Source organism: Nicotiana sylvestris, chromosome 3 (genome assembly GCF_000393655.2).
Source record: "Nicotiana sylvestris chromosome 3, ASM39365v2, whole genome shotgun sequence".
In the NCBI taxonomy this organism is placed as follows: domain Eukaryota; kingdom Viridiplantae; phylum Streptophyta; class Magnoliopsida; order Solanales; family Solanaceae; genus Nicotiana; species Nicotiana sylvestris.
In genome coordinates this window covers 218,568,354-218,588,922 of record NC_091059.1, presented here as the reverse complement: position 1 = coordinate 218,588,922, position 20,569 = coordinate 218,568,354, and the positions used below count along the sequence as shown (strand labels likewise).

The window sequence follows — 20,569 nt, the reverse complement described above, 5'->3', positions numbered from 1 at the left end:
TAGTCGAGGTCCGGTACATCAAGGTTGTTGTCCGAGGTTTCGTCGCAGGTCCAACGCATCAGACGATAATATCAAGTAGGTCATCTCTGTCCGTGTCCTTCATATTTGTTGTTTAGTAATATGTACATGTGTTTTGTTGAAATACAATCCTAGTTCATGCGAATAGTATGCAAATGAGCGAGACATATTCATATGATGTTTGTAAATCACTATTTCTTGTTAATTAACTCCGTATGATATTGAAATTTGGTCGTGAATGCATTTCCTTTGTTCCGTCATGTTAAGTAGTTATTCGGCATTTTATTTCTTCATGCTCAGATTATTGTTATCTAAATGTTTGTCTTAATAGTTGTTTGTACATGCAGTAGCAATGTTAAAATCATAGTAGTAATTTAATCCCGCGGAAAAAATACTCGTTTCATCAAATAAGTTTAATCGACAACCCATGACCTCGCGAAGTAGCAAAGAAATGTAGTCATTTTAGCCTTGTCATTTTCTAAAAAAAAAAAGAGAAAAAAAAGGAAAAAAAAAAGAAAGAAATAAATAAAAAACGAGACTAGCTTCGCCAAATAAATGTACAGATTGCGGAGCCCTCAGTAAATACTTGTTTTAAACTACTTAGAATTCAGGAGGGCCGTTTAGCGAATTTCACGGTCTTCCCAAAATAATAACGCGATAGTCTCTTTAGGCGCGTGTTTAATAGTCTACTTTCCTAAACTAGGGTGTGTATTTCATGCGACCCAAATCCAAATCCCAAAACATCAAATAAAAAATATTTCGGATTGTGGGTGCATTTCATGTGACGCAGTCCAAAGACATGTTTTAAGCGATGTTCACATTCTTTAAAAATAATAATTATGAAAGCGATAAAAAGTTAATATTTGCACATAAGTTCATATTTGTATAAAATCAGATAACCAAGCCGAATATAACAGTTGAGCGACCGTGCTAGAACCACGGAACTCGGGAATGCCTAACACCTTCTCCCGGGTTAACAGAATTCCTTATCCGGATTTCTGGTACGCAGACTATAATATAGAGTCATTCTTTTCCTCGATTCGGGATTAAAATTGGTGACTTGGGACACCCTAAATCTCCCAAGTGGCGACTCTGAAATAAATAAACAAATTCCGTTTCGATTGTCCTTTAATTGGAAAAACTCCCTTGCCCCTCGCGGGTGCGGAAAAAGGAGGTGTGACAGCTCTGGCAACTTGTACTTTGAAGAGACCCAAGAGCCTTACTTTGATATACTTTGCTAGATCTTTCATGTTACTAAATTTCAAGGGTTCAACCCATATTTGACCTTATGCATGTCTCACTCAATTCCTTCCCCATCTTCCTCAAACTGTCTTAACAAAGGAACCTAGTCTTTTTATAAAGACCTTCAAAATTATAATTTGGTCCTACAGAAACTTAGATAATGATTCCTCAATAATCTTACAAGGAAAATGAAACTAACTTTAACTATCTATAGTGATTATATTTAGGTGACAATAAGGCAAACACACTATAAAGTAATTGTATCTTCTAAGGAAATTAGTGACTGCCTGATGATTAATAAGGTTTGAACTACATCGAAGGTCGTCCTTGACCAATAATCAAGGTTTAGATGAAACTAGAGTTGATATGAGGAACTGCCAAGTAAAATAACTGCTGACATATTATATCAAATAAAAGTCAAGTTCTGTTGGCATTGGATTCTTAAGAGTAGATCAGCATTACTTGAGATGGTTTGAAAGGGGTTGGGAAATTGATTGGGATAAGCAAGAACAATCATCGAGATAGTTCGCTATGTTTCAAAAAAATATTTTTTGGTTGATAAAGTTGGGGTAAGATCCACCGAAGTGGTAGCCTTAACCGCGGATACGTATGGCAACAGGTAAAGCCCGAAGGCTGTTCCCGACTTCCTGTCCCTATTGGGGGAGACGCCAACCATCTCTTCTTTCTACGAACACATGTTTGATGTTCCAAATATAATGCTTGAATCTTTTGCATTCAATTACTAGAAAATACTATCATTTTGGTCTAGGAGCCATTGACAGCATGAAGATTTTGATTCAGGAGTTTCTGTGTCATATAATTTTATCCCCGTAGATATTAACTTACATAGTTTGCCTAGCAATGATCGACGGACCTACGTGATGCACATCGTTTGTTGGTTGATCCTGTAAGGTGATTTTTCTGCTTATCCCAGGTTCGAAGTTGGAAATTTTGTGTTTCTTGTCTTGCACTGATTCACTATGTTGCCCCACACAACCCTAAGACTCTAAATTGCTCGTTCCTGGTATCATCTCTTATGTTTTTTTCTTTGTCACCTTATGTCATGTGGACTTTCCTCCTTTTCCTTCACAATGAAAGCAAGTTTCGTGGACCTATAAGTATACCCTCCTCTTTTTAGACTTAATCCTGATCTTTTGGAACTTCAGTTATACTACAGGTTTCTGGTGCTTTCTTCCATTAGAATGTCTGAGATCCAAATTGCATTCAATAACCAATGTATGTAGTGTCTACATTTATGCTAATAGCATAATTACTTTGGCACTCTACTAATGATTGAAATATTATCCAATGAGAAATATGATTTATTATCTACGATCCTATGGCTTTGAGTAGTTCTTTTATGCAAGTAATCCAACTTGAGTCCTTTGTCATCTCTGTAATTTGGTTTCCGAGGCATGTTGTTTTGACCATGTTTATGCAATTACAGAATGATAATCTGATAATGGCTGTTTTAACGGGGCCAAGTATTGTCTTCGTCCAAAGCATGCCTTTTTACAGGTTTTCTCAATGCATTGCTAGGTAAATCTCCTAGCAGCACCAACAAGTGGAACTAGTTGAATTATTGGACAACCTTCCTGTCAGTTAAACTCTAGCTTTGGAGAAAATTGATCTGATTCTCTGTTGCAGGGTGGTAACATCTCCAAACATGAGGGACAATCCAAAATTCTTCCTTCAGATAGCAATATTTTTCTTTATAGCATATGTTGTCATTGTATCATCTTTAATCTTAACTTATGTTTGAGCCTTCTTATTTTCTTTTTGTTTCTGTTAATATTCTATATCGTTCTTTGTCACCTTTATTTTCTTTTGGTTTGACCAGCATTTAAATCTTAGTTGTAAATATAGAGTAAATATAAGCAGAGATTTTAGCGTGGCAATGATAGAGTCATGTATGATGTTGGAATTGTATTTTCGATTGACCTTGCTAACTTGTACAGTATCTGCATCAAAATTTCACATCATAGTAGTGGCTTTTCTTGTCTTAGAACTGCATGGTTTGTCCCTGTATTAAATTCAGTATGTTATGGATCATTGAAGAAGGTTCAATACTTGATATCTTTGCTAATTTCTACAAGTGAAACGTCGGGAAAAGAGAAATCTATTATTTTTTTTAAGAATTAACAAACTTCTCCAGTAATTAAGTATTTATAATCCTCACCAACATGAAAGACAAAAATGGAGTTTATAATCACTAAAATTCAACCATTTCAAACATTTAGTAGCTTAAGCAATTAAATGAGATGTTGAGGTGGACCTAGGCATGTTACATGTTTGTTCCTGCGCTCTTTTATGTCGGATGCACTGTTTACTTTTCTTAGACGGTATACATAGATTATATACTGATTATGTTGCTATATAGGGATGTTCATGATTTGGTTTGGGTCCTTTTTTTAAGGAGAAAGAAAACATACTGCATATACAACTTCAACACTATTGCTCGTCGATGGACCAAAAGCATTTAGTGTCTCCCAATGTCTATACTGGTGTTTGGTTATGCTACTACCATTGCTAGGATGGTTATTTGGTTTTAGAAAAAAGTATTCCACGACGCTATTCAAACAAGACTTTGAAATATTTGGCTACATATATTGGTTTATTGAAACATGAGTTCTTATGATAAAATTCTCTTATGTCCTACTACTACTTAACACATACTCAAAAAAGACAGGAGAATATGAAATAAATATAGGGTTAGAGAGAGTAGGGTTAGGTGGACTCTAAAAATGGTGGCACTGGTCCATTAAACTGGTGGCTCGCCTGCTTTTCTGATTCATAATAATAAGGCCCAATATCTAATAAGTTATGCCCACATTTTTAACACACTCCACTCTCTCAGCAAAAATTTGCAATCTCCGAAGCTTTCTTCAATGGCGGCTTCATCAACTCTTTCCAGTTCCATCACCACCTTTAAACTGTCTCCGTGCCAACCACGCACTTCCTCTATTACTGCCTCCGTTAAACTCCCTTCAATTTTCTCCAATAACCCTTTCAATCATTTAATTTCTCATTTTGGCCCAACTCCCAAAAAAACCAGCGTCGCACCCCTCTATTGTTCTGCCGCCTTTGCCACACCGAAAACCACTACCACGACCGCCACCACATTCCACTGCCTCTGCTAAGTCGTTGGGGATAATATTGACACTGACCAAATCATCCCCGCGGAATACCTAACCCTAGTCCCAACAAACCTAGACGAGTACAAAAAACTCGTGTCTTACGCGCTGTGCGGACTCCCTTCATCATACCAAACCCGTTTCATCGATTCGGATGAATTCACATCCAAGTACTCCCTCATCATAGGCGGCGACAACTTCGGGTGCGGGTTGTCGCGTGAGCACGCCCCGGTTGCTTTAGGAGCCACGGGCGTGGCGGCGGTGGTGGCAGAGAAGCGAGGATTTTCTTCAGGAATTCGGTTACGACATGTGAAGTTTATCCGCTTGAATTTGAATTGAGGATTTGTGAGGAGTGTAAGATGGGTGATGTGGTGACTGTTGAGCTAGGATAGAGTAGGTTGATTAATCATACAACCGGAAAAGAGTATAAATTGAAGTCAATTGGTGATGTTGGTCCTGTCATTGAAGCTGGTGGCATTTTTTGCTTATGCAAGAAAGGCTGGAATGATTCCTTCCCGAGAAGCTTAGTATTTGAAGTGGTAATTTATTCAGTTCACATGTTTTCTTTTAAAGTTTTATACTAGGCTTGCTGAAAACAGATGCTTGCATAATAAATATGGTGTTTGTTGTATTATTTGGAGAAAAAAATAGCACCTTTAAAAAGGTGTCTTCTGTTCTGTTATGCCTATTTTAGTAAAATTCAATGGATAAACAACATCTGAATTCCAAAATAGTTGGGCTGACTATATGATCCTCAGAGGATTCGTCATACTAATTCATTATAATTAAATAGTTTTTGTGTTTGCTGTCAACTTAGCATTGTTCTCCTTTATCCGAGCTAGAGACCGCATTGCTTTGTGACAATGGCGATGTAATGTTTTCTCAAAAGATGAAAAAAGGAAAGATGTAGGTTGTGTTATGGTGGTTGCTTTATGATTTGGGAAAAAGAATCAGTTATCCTAAAAGGGTATGTTAGAATATTTTCTTATGCCTATATCAGAATCATTTTGTCACTATGGCAACTTGTACTTTGAAGAGACCCAAGAGCCTTACTTTGCTATACTTTGCTAGATCTTTCATGTTACTAAATTTCAAGGGTTCAACTCATATTTGGCCTTATGCATGTCTCACACAATTCCTTCCCCGTCTTCCTCAAATTGTCTTAACAAAGGAACCTGGTCTTTTTATAAAAACCTTCAAAATTACAATTTAGTCCTACAGAAACTTAGAGAATGGTTCCTCAATAATCTTACAAGGAAAATGAAACTAACTTTAACTATCTATAGTGATTATATTTAGGTGACAATCAGGAAAACACACTATAAAGTAATTGTATCTTCTAAGGAAATTAGTGACTGCCTGATGATTAATAAGGTTTGAACTACATCGAAGGTCGTCCTTGACCAGTAATCAAGGTTTAGATGAAACTAGAGTTGATATGAGGAACTGCCAAGTAAAATAACTGCTGACATATTATATCAAATAAAAATCAAGTTCTGTTAGCATTGGATTCTTAAGAGTAGAGCAGCATTACTTGAGATGGTTTGAAAGGGGTTGGGAAATTGACTAGGATATGATTAGTGGATCTTAATAGGGATGAGCAAGAACAATCATCGAGATAGTTCACTATGTTTCAAAAAAATGTTTTTGGGTTGATAAAGTTGGGGTAAGATCCACCGAAGTGGTAGCCTTAACCGCAGATGTGTGTGGCAACAGGTAGAGCCCGAAGGCGGTTCCCGACTTCCCTTCCCTATTGGGGGAGATGCCAACCATCTCTTCTTTCTACGAACACACGTTTGATGTTCCAAATATAATTCTTGAATCTTCTGCATTCAATTACTAGAAACTACCATTATTTTGGTCTAGGAGCCGTTGACAACATGAAGATTTTGATTCAGGAGTTTTTGTGTCATGTAATTTTATCCCCGTAGATATTAACTTACATAGTTTGCCTAGCAATGATCGACGGACCTACGTGATGCACATCGTTTGTTGGTTGATCCTGTAAGGTGATTTTTCTACTTATCCCAAGTTCGAAGTTGGAAATTTTGTGTCTCTTGTCTTGCACCGATTCACTCTGTTGCCCCACACAACCCTAAGACTCTAAATTGCTCATTACTGATATCATCTCTTATTTTGTTTTCTTTGTCACCTTATGTCATGTGGACTTTCCTCCTTTTCCTTCACAATGAAAGAAAGTTCCATGGACCTAGAAGTATACCCTCCTCTTTTTAAACTTAATCCTGATCTTTTGGAACTTCAGTTATATTGCAAGTTTCTGGTGCTTTCTTCCATTATAATGTTTGAGATCCAAATTGCATTCAATAACCAATGTATGTAGTGTCTACATCTCTGCTAATAGCATAATTACTTTGGCACTCTACTAATGATTGGAACATTATCCAATTAGAAATGTGATTTATTATCTACGATCCTCTAGCTTTGAGTAGTTCTTTTATGCAAGTAATCCAACTTGAGTCCTTTGTCATCTCTTTAATTTGGTTTCCGAGGCATGTTGTTCTGACCATGTTTATGCAATTACAGAGTGATAATCTAATAATGGTTGTTCTAACGGGGCCAGGTATTGTCTTCGTCCAAAGCATGCCTTTTCACAGGCTTTCTCAATGCATTGCTAGGTAAATCTCCTAGCAGCAGCAAGTGGAATTAGTTGAATTATTGGACAGCCTTCCTATCAGTTAAACTTTAGCTTTTGGAGAAAATTGATCAGTTGTTTTAATTCTCTGTTGCAGTGCGGTAACATCTCCAAACATGAGGGACAATCCAAAATTCTTCCTTCAGATAGCAATATTTTTCTTTATAGCATATGTTGTCATTGTATTATCTTTAATCTTAACTTATGTTTGAGCCTTCTTATTTCCTTTTTGTTTCTGTTAATATTTGTAACCATCCGACCGGTCGTTTTGAGCTCTAGCACGTCGTTCAGCATTCTGAGGCCATGAACAGCTTCATTTCAGGTATTGTGACTTGTACGTATGGTCGGAATTGAATTTCGGGAAGTCCAGAGTTGATTTGGGAGGAGAATTCTTATTTCGGAAGCTTAAAATTGAAAGAATGAACTAGGATTGGTATTTTGAGTAAATGACCTCGGAATCAGATTCTGAAGGTTCCAGCAGGTTCGTATGATGATCTCAGACTTGGGCATATGCCCGGTTCGGGTTTTGGATAACCCGGAAGCGTTTTGGCGTCTATTGTGGAAGTTAGCATTTTGGAAGAAATTTCATAAGTCTGGGTTGAAGTGCATTTCAATAATATCGATGTCCGTTTGGGATTTCAAGTCTGGGAATATCTCTATATGGTGATTCTGGAGTTGGGAGCACGATCGGAAGTGAATTCGGAGGTCCGTAGGTCATTTTGGAACCATTTGGCTAAAGATAGAATTCGGAGGATTTTGAGAGGTTTGACTGGAAGTTGACTTTTTGATATCGGGGTTGGAATCTGATTCTGAAAGCTGGAGTAGGTCTGCATTGTCAAATATGACTTGTGTACAAAATTTGAGGTCAATCGGACGTGATTTGATAGGTTTAAACATCGAAAATAGAAGTTTGAAATTTTAAAGTTCATTAAGTTTGGACTGGAGGTCGATTCATGATTTTAGCGTTGTTTGATGTGATTTAAGGCCTCGAGCAAGTCCGTAATGTGTTTTAGAACTGGTTGATGTGATTGGTTGAGGTCCTAGGTGTCATGACCCAAAATTCACTAAGGGTCGTGGTGGCGCTGGACACCACTGCCAGGCAAGCCAACTGAAATTCTTAATTAAATCCTTGTTTTAATAATTCTGAAAATACTTCTTTTATGCGATTAAAACAATACATTAGTACATTCATCTGAATAAATAATGAAATGTTTAACAACTTTAAAATTTCTGAATTAAACCCAAATACATCCCAGAACCCGGTGTCACGAGTATATGATCAATTTTTAAGAGAAACCAAATAAGTACAATAACTGTCCGGAATACAATTGGACAGAAAATAAATAAAATATGAGAGAGACTATACTAGCTGCGGAATCTCCTTAGGGAAGTACAGCTCACCTAGTCTCTGTGTCAACCATGCCTCTATGCCACTAAGTCACTGGCCACATGTAGACCTGTGCAACAAAAATGCGCAGAAGTGTAGTATGAGTACGAAAACAATGAGTACTCAATGAGTATCCCGACTAATCTCGAAGAAGTAGAGACGAGATGGTCAACTTTGACACTTACTAATGGTCCAATAATGATTTATCCATAATATATTTAATCGTGGATTTATAAAACATGATTGTATTTCAATAGGGAGAAGCAAATAGACAATTCTTTCTTTTATAGGAAAATACTCATTTTCATTATTTTTACCAATATTCTAAACCCGGGAAAAGGCAGCAACAACTTCAAATAAGTTTCAAGGAAAGCACTACAAGCATGCGCAAATCATGCCGAGGTCGACGGCCCGCTCTAACAGAAATGTAAATTGTGCACTGCCGAGGGTCGAACGACACGAACCATAGATGCATCTATTTAATCTGCAGAGGCGTTCGGCCCGTTCCAAAATTTAAACACATGCCCTGCTTGCGAATCATGCATGCGACGCAGGTACACATCAAAAATCATGCGCAAATAGCCAATTAGGAATTTATTAGGGAACAATTATCCAATTAAAAGTAATTCCCCTTTAATCAATTTAATAAAATGAAGTTTAATCCTTTTAGAAATTCACTTACCAATTCTATGGGATTTAAGCAATTCAGTATGTCAATAAGTTTACAAATAATCCACGTATAGCATGTTTTTGGGTCCTAGACTACCCGGACAACAGCATATAGTAGCTACGCACGGACTCTCGTCACCTCGTGCATACGTAGCCCCCACAAATAGGAGAACATAACCAATTAACTCACCTATGGGGACAATTCCCTCTTACAAGGTTAGAAAGGAGACTCACCTCGCTCCGAAGATCCTTAACCGTCATTCTACATTCTTCCGAAGACTTGAACCATTGCACAAATGCTCCAAAACTTAACATAGATGACGAAATCCCTCCTTGAAGCTCTCCAAAAATTGCCCATACCAAGTGAAAAATGGGAGAGAAATGACCTTCTCCCGATTTTTAAAGAACTCACTGGCTCAGTGAATTCTGCACCTGCGGTCCCTTGACCGCTTCTGCGGTTCTGCAGGTGCAGTCCAAGCGCCGCTTCTGCGGTCCTCCCCTAGGCTGACCCTTTTCGCTTCTGCGACACAAATTCCGCAGATGCGGTCCCGCTTCTGCGGACCCTTGACCGCATCTGCGGTCCATGAACCCCTGACCACAATCCGCTTCTGCGGCTCCCTTTCTCGCTTCTGCGGTCCCATTTCCGCAGAAGCGGAAATACCAGCAACCAGGCCCTTCAGCTATCCAACAATGCCAAATTTCGATCCGTTAGTCATCCGGAATCCACCCGAGGCCCCCGGGACCCACACCAATCATACCAACTAGTCCCATAACACATTACGGACTTGCTTGAGGCCTCATATCACATCAAACAACGCTAAAATCATGAATCAACCTCCAATTCAAGCTTTAAGAACTTTAGAACTTCAAACTTCTATTTTCGATGCCGAAACCTATTAAATCACATCGGATTGACCCCAAATTTTGCACACAAGTCATATTTGACATTATGGACCTACTCCAACTTCCGGAATCGGATTCCGACCCTGATATCAAAAAGTCCACCTTCGGTCAAACTTCTCAAAAACCTTCAAAGAAATCTTTAGCCAAATGGTTCCAAAATGACGTACGGACCTCCGAATTCACTTCCGATCGCGCTCCCAACTCCAGAATCACCATACGGAGCTACTCCCAGTCTCGAAATCCCAAATGGACATTGATAATGCTGAAATGCACTTCAAGCCAATCTTATGAAATTCCTTCCAAAAATGCTAACTTCCACAATGGGTGCCAAAATGCTCCCGGGTCATCCAAAACCCGATCCGGACATACGCCCGAGTCCGAAATCATCATACGAACCTGATGAAACCTTCAGATCCCGATTCTGAGGTCATTTACTCAAAATTCAAATCATAGTTAATTCTTTCAACTATAAGCTTACAAAATGAGAATTCTCTTTTCAATTCAACTCTGAACTTCCCGAAATCTAATTCCGACCACGTGTACAAGTCATAATACCTGAAATGAAGATGCTCATGGCCTTAGGCTGCTGAAAAATGCGCTATAGCTCAAAAACGACCGGTCAGGTTGTTATACCGGGGGCCTCGGGTGAATTCCGGGTGGTTAACGGATCGAAAATGGGATTAACGGATCTGCGAAAGAGTTGGCGCAGAAGCGAAAAGGGGCGGCCTAGAGAGGACCACAAATGCAGAATTTTAACCGCACCTGCGGAAGCGCAGAAGCAGTCAAAGGACCGCAGGTGTGGAAATAGTTGAGGTAGTGAGGTCTTTTAAAATTCGGGGTTGGGTTCATTTCAACCCTTTTTCTTCCATTGGAGCCGATGGCGAGCAATTTTGAGGTGCCATTTTCATCACTCGTCATGAGGTAAGTAATTTATACTAGCTTTGAGTTAAATACAAAGTTTATACATGTATTTAGGCAAGGAAATTATGGAAAAATTGAGGTTTTGGTGGAAAACCTAGAAATTGACATTTCTTGGAATTTGACCACGATATTGAGTATGGAATTTAGTGAAAATTATATATTTGAGTTCCTAAGGTCATGGGTAACCTTTATCTTCGAAAAATTTCAGATTTCAGGCACGTGGGCCCGAGGGTGTTTTGGTCAACTTTTCGATCGGAGTTAGGAATTGCTATAAATTAGATTGTAATGAATATTTGAGCATATATTAATGGATTTGCGTGATTGTTCGCTAGTTTTGGAGCATGGTGCATCAATTAGAGTCTTCGGAAGGGCGTGGAATGTCGGTTATGGATCTTCGGAGCGAGGTGAGTCTCCTTTCTAACCTTGTAAGTGAGAACTGTACTCATAGGTGAAATAATTGATTATGTGCTCCTATTTGTGGGGGCTACGTACGTACGAGGTGACGAGAGTCTGTGCGTAGCTACTATGATGCTATTGTCCGTGTAGTTAGGACCCAAAAGCATGCTATACTTGGATTAATTGTGAACTTATTGACGGCTTGGATTGCTTAAATCACCTCGGATTAGTAAATGAATTTAAAAAGGGATTAAACGTTACTTTTCTCGAATTGTTAAAAGAGAAGTTGTTTTATTTGGATAATGTCCCCCGATAATTCTTGATTGATTGTTTGAGCATGTATCTCTATGTGTACCTGCGTCGCATGCATGATGCGCGAGCAGGGTGTGTGTTTATTTTATGTTGACCGCGTCGCAGGTTAGTTCGCGAGTGGGGTAATAGATGCATCCATAGGCGCACCGTCGACCCTCGGCAAGTGCACATTTTAATTCTGTTGGAGCGGGCCATCGACCTTGGCATGATTTGCGCATGATATATTGTCGCCTGAGAATTTTAAATGAAACGTTGCCTTTCGTGGCTTGATATAAATTGATAAGATAATGAAAAGTAAACCTTGAAAATCCTTTATTATTTATTGAAGGTATTTTGCCTAATTTTCTGGCTTTGTGAGTTAGAACTGCTATATAAAATTCATGATTTCCTCACACTTTAGTATATTATTATTGGACCTCTAGTAAGTAATGAAGTCGACCATCTCGTCTCTACTTCTTCGAGATTAGGCGGGATACTCATTGAGTACACGTTGTTTTCGTACTCATACTACACTTCTGTGCATTTTTGTTGCACAGGTACATGTAACTCTAGCGGTCTACTGGGTGTAGCAGCACGAATGATTCGGGGACTAGGTGAGCTGCATTGTTCGAGACGGCCGCAGCAAGAGCAGTCCCTTCCCGTATACTGTATTTACTTCCTGTCTAATGTATTCCGGATAGATGTTGTATTATATTTCCTTGTCAGTAGATGCTACTGCACTTGTGACACCGGGTTCTGGGTGTCACGATCCGGATTTCCCACCCTCGGGAGTCGTGATGGCGCCTACTAATAGGAGCTAGGCAAGCCAACTCTTATCTACCTTTTTCGTTAATAAAATCCTTCATTAACAATTTAACAATACTAATGTAAAGACAGCGGAATAAATTAAATGAGTGGAAGACTTAAATAAGTGAAACTAAAAGAAATGCGGAATCCAACATCAACCTCTACCCAAAATCTGGTGTCACATTACCCACGAACTTCTAAGAATACTAAATACAACCGTTTGAAGAAATTTAACAATTGTTTGTCTCGGATACATGAGATAACAAAATGAAGAGTAAGATAGATGAGACGTCGGGCCTGCGGATGCCTGCAAGGCTACCTCGGGTTTCCGTGGACTAAAAGCTGGCTCCCGATCTAACGCTGCTGCTCAAATGTTGCTCTGGTATCTACACATAGGTGCAGAGTGTAGCATCAGCACAACCGACCCCATGTGCTGGTAAGTGTCTGTCCTAACCCCGGCGAAGTAGAGACGAGGCTAGGAACAGACTCCAGATAAACCTGTGCAGATATATATATATACAAGTACAGCGGAAAAACAACAAGAATAAACCAGTTAAGCGGAGGGAGGGAACATGCTTCAGGGGCAATAGATAAAAATAAATATCAGGAACAATAGATCGTACAACTACAGGTTAGCTTCTATCACAAAATAAAGAGATAAGACGGCTTTCATAATCAACTCATCTTGTTGCAGGCGTGCAACCCGATCCCATTTCTCAATATCTCGTGGTAGGCATACCACCCGCTCCCATTACTTGTGGTAGGCGTACCACCCGCTCCCATTTCAATATCATTTGTGGTAGGCGTACCACCCGTTCCCTTTCATTATCAATTGTGGTAGGCGTACCACCCGCTCCCATTACTTTCCAACAAAATACACAACATAATCCCGGCAAGGGAGAATACACAAATAATGACTTCCCGACAAGAGGAAAACAATAACAACAAGTCAAACATCCCGGCAAGGGAGAATCAGCTATAACCAATATTATTTAACTTCTACTTGGCACCACTTATACCAATATTCAATCACAACTTCCATAGGATCAATTAAGGATACACGATTATCAATTTAAGACTTACGGTCATGTTGGACACCAATGTATAGATACTCATCACCATGCCTATACATCGTACTCGATCAGTTAGCAAGTAGCAAATAAGACTCAACTCCTATTCCCTCAAGCTAATGTTAAACCAAACACTTACCTCAAACTTCCACGGCCAATTCAATCCTCAATAACCGCTTTCCCTCTCGAATTTGGCTCCAACTCAACCAAATCTATACAATAATGACTTCATAGTATCAATATGTGCTAAACAAATCAAACCCATGTCTAATTATAGCTTTTTCATCATTTTTCCCCAAAAGGTCAGAAATGCCCCCAGGCCCACATGGTCAAAACCCGAGGTTTGAACCAAAACCCGATTACCCATTCCCCTATGAACTCAAATATATAATTTATTTTGGAATCGGACCTCGAATTGAGGTCCAAAACCCCCAAATTTTGAAAACCTAGGTTCTACCCAAAATTCCCAAATTTCCCTATTAAAATCTTTGTGTTGAAGTTGAAATTAAGTTAAAAGATGTTAAAGAGTGAAGAAAATGAGTTAGAAATCACTTATCAATCATTTTGAAGAAGAAGAATTGTTTGGAAAATCGTCTCTTATGTTTTGGGTTTTTGAAAAAGTGAAAAATAGCTGAAATTCCCGTCTTTATATACCCCCGCTGAAGTCCCAGCGTGGACCGCGCAAAAATGGACCGCGGCCGCGCTGAAGAACTGAACAAAATACAACTCTTTGAATCATCCAGAGCGGACCGCACAAAAGGGGAATGCGGCCGCGCTAGTAGACCTGGAGAGTGCTGGCTCTCTGAAGTTAGCTACGCGGACCGCGCATGGACGACCGCGACCGCGGCCGCGTAGCTTCCACCATGGACTATACTAAGGCGACCGCATCCACGCAGCACACACCACGGACCGCGCTAAGGTGACCGTGGGTGCGCTGGAGCCTGCAAATTCTCCTGAACCTGCAACACCTAGTATTTTAAGTCTAAGACCTCCCGGAACCTACTCAAAATTCACCCAAGCCCTCCGGGCTCCAAACCGAACATACACACAACCTCAAAAATATCCCACGAACTTATCTGTGCGATCAAATCGCCAAAACAACATCATAAACATCAAAGTAGGCCTTAAGACCCCTAATTTCCTCCTAAGTTTTCACAAAACATCAATTTTAGAGTTTTAAGTCCAAAACACGTCAAACGGCGTCCGATTTCAACCAAACTTTACAGAAAGCGCTTAAACCATATATAAGGCTTGTACCAGGCGTCAGAACCAAAATACGGGCCTGATACTACAGTCTTTTAATCAAGTTTCATTTCCAATTTCCTTAATTATTTTTAGAAAACAATTTCACACAAAAATTCATTTCTCGGGCTTGGAACCTCGGAATTCGATTCCGGGCATACACCCAAGTCCCATATTTTCCTACGGACCCTCTGGGACCGTCAAATCATGGATTCGGGTCCGTTTGCCCAAAATGTTGACCAAAGTCAAACTTAATCCATTTAACATCAAGATTTAACATTTTCTCACAGAATTCATATTTAAGCTTTCCAGCTACATGCCCGGACTGCGCACGCAAATCGAGGCAACTCTAAATGAGGTTTTCAAGACCTCGGAGGCATAGAAAGGGTAAGGAAACAAGTGATGACCCTTTGGGTCGTCACATTCTCCACCTCTAAAACAACCGTTCGTCCTCGAACGGACAAAAGAAATGAGTACCTGAGTCGGGGAAAAGATGGGGATAACGGCTCCGCATATCAGACTCGGACTCCCAGGTCGATGCCTCAGGGGGCTGACCTCTCCACTGAACACGAATAGAAGGAAAACTCTTGGATCTCAACTGACGAACTTGCCGGTCCAGAATAGCTACCGGCTCCTCCTCATAAGACAAGTCCTTGTCCAACTGGACAATGCTGAAGTCTAACACGCGGGTTGGATCGCCGTGATACCTCCGAAGCATGGATACATGAAAAACTGGATGCACGACTGATAAGCTAGGCTTCAATGCAAGTCTATAAGCCATCTCTCCCACTCGATCAAGGATCTCAAATGGCCCAATGAACCTAGGGCTAAGCTTGCCCTTCTTCCCAAACCTCATCACGCCCTTCATAGGCGACACTCAGAGCAATACTCGCTCACTAACCATGAAAGCTACATCTCGAACCTTATGATCTGCATAGCTCTTTTGCCTCGACTGAGCCGAACGAAGCCTATCCTGAATGATCTTGACCTTGTCCAAGGCCTCCTGAACCAAATTTGTACCTATCAACCGAGCCTCTCCCGGCTCAAACCATCCAATCGGAAACCGACACCGCCTACCATATAAAGCCTCATAAGGAGCCATCTGGATGCTCGACTGGTAGCTGTTGTTGTAGGCAAACTCCGCTAAAGGCAATAATTGATCCCACGAACCTCCAAAGTCAATAACACAAGCCCGGGGCATATTCTCCAAAATCTGAATAGTCCGCTCAGACTGCCCGTCTATCTGGGGATGAAATATTGTGCTCAACTCAACCCGTGTTCCCAACTATCGCTGAACTGCTCCCCATAAGCACGAGGTAAACTGCTTACCCCGGTCCGAAATGATAGATGCCAGCACACCATGAAGGCGAACGATCTCCCGGATATAAATCTCAGCTAATCTCTCGGATGAATAGGAGACTGCCACAAGAATGAAGTGTGCTGACTTGGTTAGCCTATCAACAATAACCCATATCGCATCAAACTTCTTCCGAGTCAACGGAAGTCCAGTAACAAAATCCATAGTAACTCTCTCCCACTTCCACTCGGGAAGCTCAATCCTCTAAAATAGACCACTAGGCCTCTGATGCTCATACTTGACCTGCTGACAATTCAAACACCGAGCCACATATGCTACAATATCCTTCTTCATTCTACGCCACCAATAATGCTGCCGCAAATCTTGATACATCTTCGCGGCACCCGGATGAATAGAGTACTGGGAACTATGGGCCATCTCTAAAATCAATTTTCGAAGTCCATCTACATTGGGCACACAAACTTGCCCCTGAAATCTCAAAACTCCATCCGCATCTAAGGTAACCTGCTGGGCACCTCCACGCTGCACCATGTCCCTAAGGACACACAAATGGGGATCATCAAACTACCGATCATGGATACGCTCCAATAATGAAGAACGAGCGACCGTGCAAGACAATACACGACTGGGCTCAGAAACATCCAGTCTCACGAACTGATTGGCTAAAGCCTGAACATCCAAAGCAAGTGGCCTCTAACTGACTGGAATATAAGCAAGACTGCCCATACTGGCTGACTTCCTACTCAACGCATCGGCCACCACATTGGCCTTCCCTGGATGATATAAAATGGTGACATCATAGTCTTTCAACAACTACAACTACCTCATCTGCCTCAAATTCAACTCCTTTTGCTTGAACAAGTACTGAAGACTCTTGTGGTCAGTGAACACCTCACATGCCACGCCATACAATTAGTGCCTCCAAATCTTCAAGGCGTGAACAATAGCAGCCAACTCTAAATCATGCACTGGATAGTTCTTCTCATGAATATTCAACTGCCTCAAAGCATAGGCAATAACCTTGCCATCCTGCATCAACACTGCACCAAGCCCAATACGGGAAGCATCACAATAAATGGTATAAGGCCCAGATTCTGTGTGCAAAACCAACACCGGTGTCGTGGTCAGAGTTGTCTTGAGTTTCTGAAAGCTCGCCTCACACTTGTCGGACCATCTGAACTGGGCACCTTTCTGGGTCAACCTGGTCATCAGGGCTGCAATAGATGAAAACCCCTTCACAAACCGACGGTAGTAGCCTGCCAATCCTAAGAAACTCTGAATCTCTGTAGTTGATGCTGGTCTAGGCCTGTTCTTGACTGCCTAAATCTTCTTCGGGTCCACCTAAATACCCTCTGCTGATACAACGTGACCCAGAAATGCTACTGAACTCAGCCAGAACTCATACTTGGAGAACTTGGCATATAACTGACTATTCCTCAGAGTCTGAAGAACCACTCTAAGGTGCTTCTCGTGCTCCTCCTGGCTGCGGGAGTACACCAAAATATCATCAATGAAGACTATCACGAACATGTCCAAATATGGCCTGAACACTCGGTTCATCAACTCCATAAATGTTGTTGGGGCATTGGTCAACCCAAATGACATGACCAGGAACTTATAATGCCCATACCGAGTGCGGAAAAATGTCTTAGGGACATCGGATGCCCTAATCCTCAACTGATGGTAGCCATATTTCAAGTCAATCTTGGAGAATACCCTGGCACCCTAAAGCTGGTCGGACAAATCATCAATCCTCGGCAGTGGGTACTTATTCTTAATCGTTACCTTGTTAAACTGTCGGTAGTCTATGCACACCCTCATCAATCTGTCCTTCTTCTTGACAAACAACACTGGCGCGCCCCAAGGCGAAACACTGGCTCTAATGAAACCCTTCTCTAGCAAATCCTGTAACTAGTCCTTTAACTCCTTTAACTCCGGCAGCGGCATACGATATGGCAGGATAGAAATGGGTTGAGTACCCGGAGCCAAATCAATATAGAAATTAATGTCCCTGTCAGGTGGCATGCCCGGCAGGTCTGAAGGGAAAACATCGGGAAACTCCCGAATAATAGGCATAGAATCTATAGGAGGAACCTCAGCACTGGAATCACGAACATAGGCCAAATAGGCCAGACACCCCTTCTCAACCAAACGTCGATCCTTCACGTACGAAATGACGATGCGGGTAGAATAACCTGGTGTGCCTCTCCACTCTAAACGAGGCATATCCGGCAACGCTAAGGTCACAGTCTTGGCATGGCAGTCCAAGATAGCGTGATAGGGTGATAGCCAATCCATACCCAATATGATATCGAAGTCCACCATATCTAAGAGCAACAAGTCTACACAGGTCTCAAGACCCCCAATCACTATGACACACGAACGATGGACTCGGTCGACCATGATAGAGTCACCTACCGGTGTAGACACATATACATGAATACCTAATGCATCACTAGGCATGACTAAGCATTGTGCGAAATAAGATGAAACATATGAATACGTAGACCCTGGATCAAATAGTACTGAAGTATCTCGATCACAAACCAGAACCGTACCTGTGATGACTGCATCTGAAGCCTCAGCCTCGGGCTTAGACTGAAGATCATAACAACGGGGCTGGGCCCTGCCACCCTGAGTTGTATCCCTAGGTCGATCTGCTGCTAGCTGATCTCCACCTCTAGAGGTTTGAGCTCCACCTCTATGACCTCTGAATCCACCTCTAGTACCTCTACCCCCGCCTCTAGCTGGCTGGGTTGGCTGTGAAACACCTGTTGCCGGTACCATGGCACGAGAACCCTGATGCTGATGGCCACCTGGCGCGCGAGGGTAGTACCTGGTAATGTTCCTCGCATCGCCACAAGTAAAACAAGCCCTCAGCTGTTGGGGCTGACGACCTTAAAAACTCTAAAGCGGTGGTGCACAGATGGGCGGCTGCTCGGAATACTGCGGCTGGGAACCACGACCACCTGAAGTACCATGAGAGACCTGGGGGCTGACTGAAAGGGCCTAGGAGGATGGCCTATACCATACGTATCTCTACCTTTAGACGAGGTACCACTGAATCTGCCAGAATGATGGGCTCTTTTGTCTCCCCCGTGACCACCTCCCTATGACAAAACCATTTTAACTCTGCGGGCCACATTGGCCTCCTCCTGAAAGATGATCTCACTACCAGTCTCCCTAGCCATCTGGAGATGAATCGGCTGAGTCAAACCATCAATAAATCTCCTCACCCCCCCCCCTCTCAGTGGGAAGTATGACAAGATCATGGTGAGCTAGATCAATGAACCTGGTCTCATACTGAGTGACCGTCATAGAACCCTGCTGGAGGTGCTAAAACTGCCTCCGTTAGGCATCCCTCTGAGTAACGGGGAGAAACTTCTCCAGGAACAACTTTGAAAATTGATCCCAAGTCAAAGACGGCGACCCTGCTGGTCTAGCTAAACAGAAATCCCCCCACCAAGTCTTGGCGGATCTAAATAGGCGAAATGCAGCAAAATCCACTCCATTGGACTCAACAATGCCCAAGTTCTGAAGAACCTCGTAGCAGCTATATAATAAATCCTGGGGATCCTCAGAAGAAGCACCGCTGAATGTAGTAGTGAAGAGCTTGGTGAACCTGTATAGCCTCCACAAAGAATCTGCGGACATAGCCGCGCTATCGCCGGTTTGAGAAACTACCCCCGGCTGAACTGCCATAGCTGGTTGAACCACTGGAACCTGACCCTAGGGAGCTACCTGCCCCGGAGTACGTACAGCAGGAGTCTGGGCTCCTCCTCCAGCCTGAGAAGTGGCTGGTGCTATAGGAAGCAATCCTGCTCGGGTGACACTCTCTATGAGGCCCACCAACCAGACCAAAGCGTCCTAAAAAACTGGGGTAGCAATAAACCCCTCTAGGACCTAAGCTGGGCCCACTGGAACTACTGCAGCTGGGGCCAGAACCCCCTCGTCAAAGTCAACCTAAGCCTCCGCCAGTGGTGCTGCTGCTCGGGGCTGAGCTCTGCCCCTACCTCGGCCTCTCACACAGCCTCGTCCTTTGCCCCTAGTGGGAGATGCCTGGGGCTCGGACTGCTGATCGGAAGATAAGGAAGCGCGTGTTCTCGCCATCTGCGAAATAACAGAGTAGAAGTTCAATTAGCATTAAGAAACCAAACCGCATGACAAGAAAGAAAAAATGTGAAACTTTTTCTAACTTTGTAGCCTCTGGGGGATAAATACAGACATCTCCGTACCGATCCCTCAGACCCTACTAAGTTTGTTCGTGAGTTGTGAGACCTATGTAACCTAGTGCTCTAGTACCAACTTGTCACGACCCGGATTCCCCACCCTCGGGAGTCGTGATGGCGCCTACTAATAGGAGCTAGGCAAGCCAACTCTTATCTACCTTTTTCGTCAATAAAATCCTTCTTTAACAATTTAACAAGACTAATGTAAAGACAGTGGAATAAATTAAATGAGCGGAAGACTTAAATAAGTAAAACTAAAAGAAATGTGGAATCCAACATCAACCTCTAC

At 41.9% G+C, this 20,569-nt stretch overlaps 1 protein-coding gene and 3 pseudogenes across 1 annotated transcript; 1 reads left to right on the top strand and 3 right to left on the bottom strand.

Moving 5' to 3' along the window:
- Positions 1-1,818: 1,818 nt before the first annotated feature.
- LOC138888861 (U6atac minor spliceosomal RNA) lies at positions 1,819-1,955 on the bottom strand (annotated as a pseudogene).
- A 2,193-nt stretch (positions 1,956-4,148) lies between these two features.
- LOC104225756 (3-isopropylmalate dehydratase small subunit 1-like) lies at positions 4,149-4,922 on the top strand (annotated as a pseudogene).
- A 1,127-nt stretch (positions 4,923-6,049) lies between these two features.
- On the bottom strand, positions 6,050-6,186 carry LOC138888854 (U6atac minor spliceosomal RNA; annotated as a pseudogene).
- Positions 6,187-17,962: 11,776 nt separating this feature from the next.
- LOC138888689 (uncharacterized) lies at positions 17,963-18,838 on the bottom strand. Its single transcript, XM_070170601.1, has one exon. It carries the CDS (start codon positions 18,836-18,838, stop codon positions 17,963-17,965), a length of 876 nt encoding a protein of 291 aa, XP_070026702.1.
- Between the last annotated feature and the right edge of the window lie 1,731 nt (positions 18,839-20,569).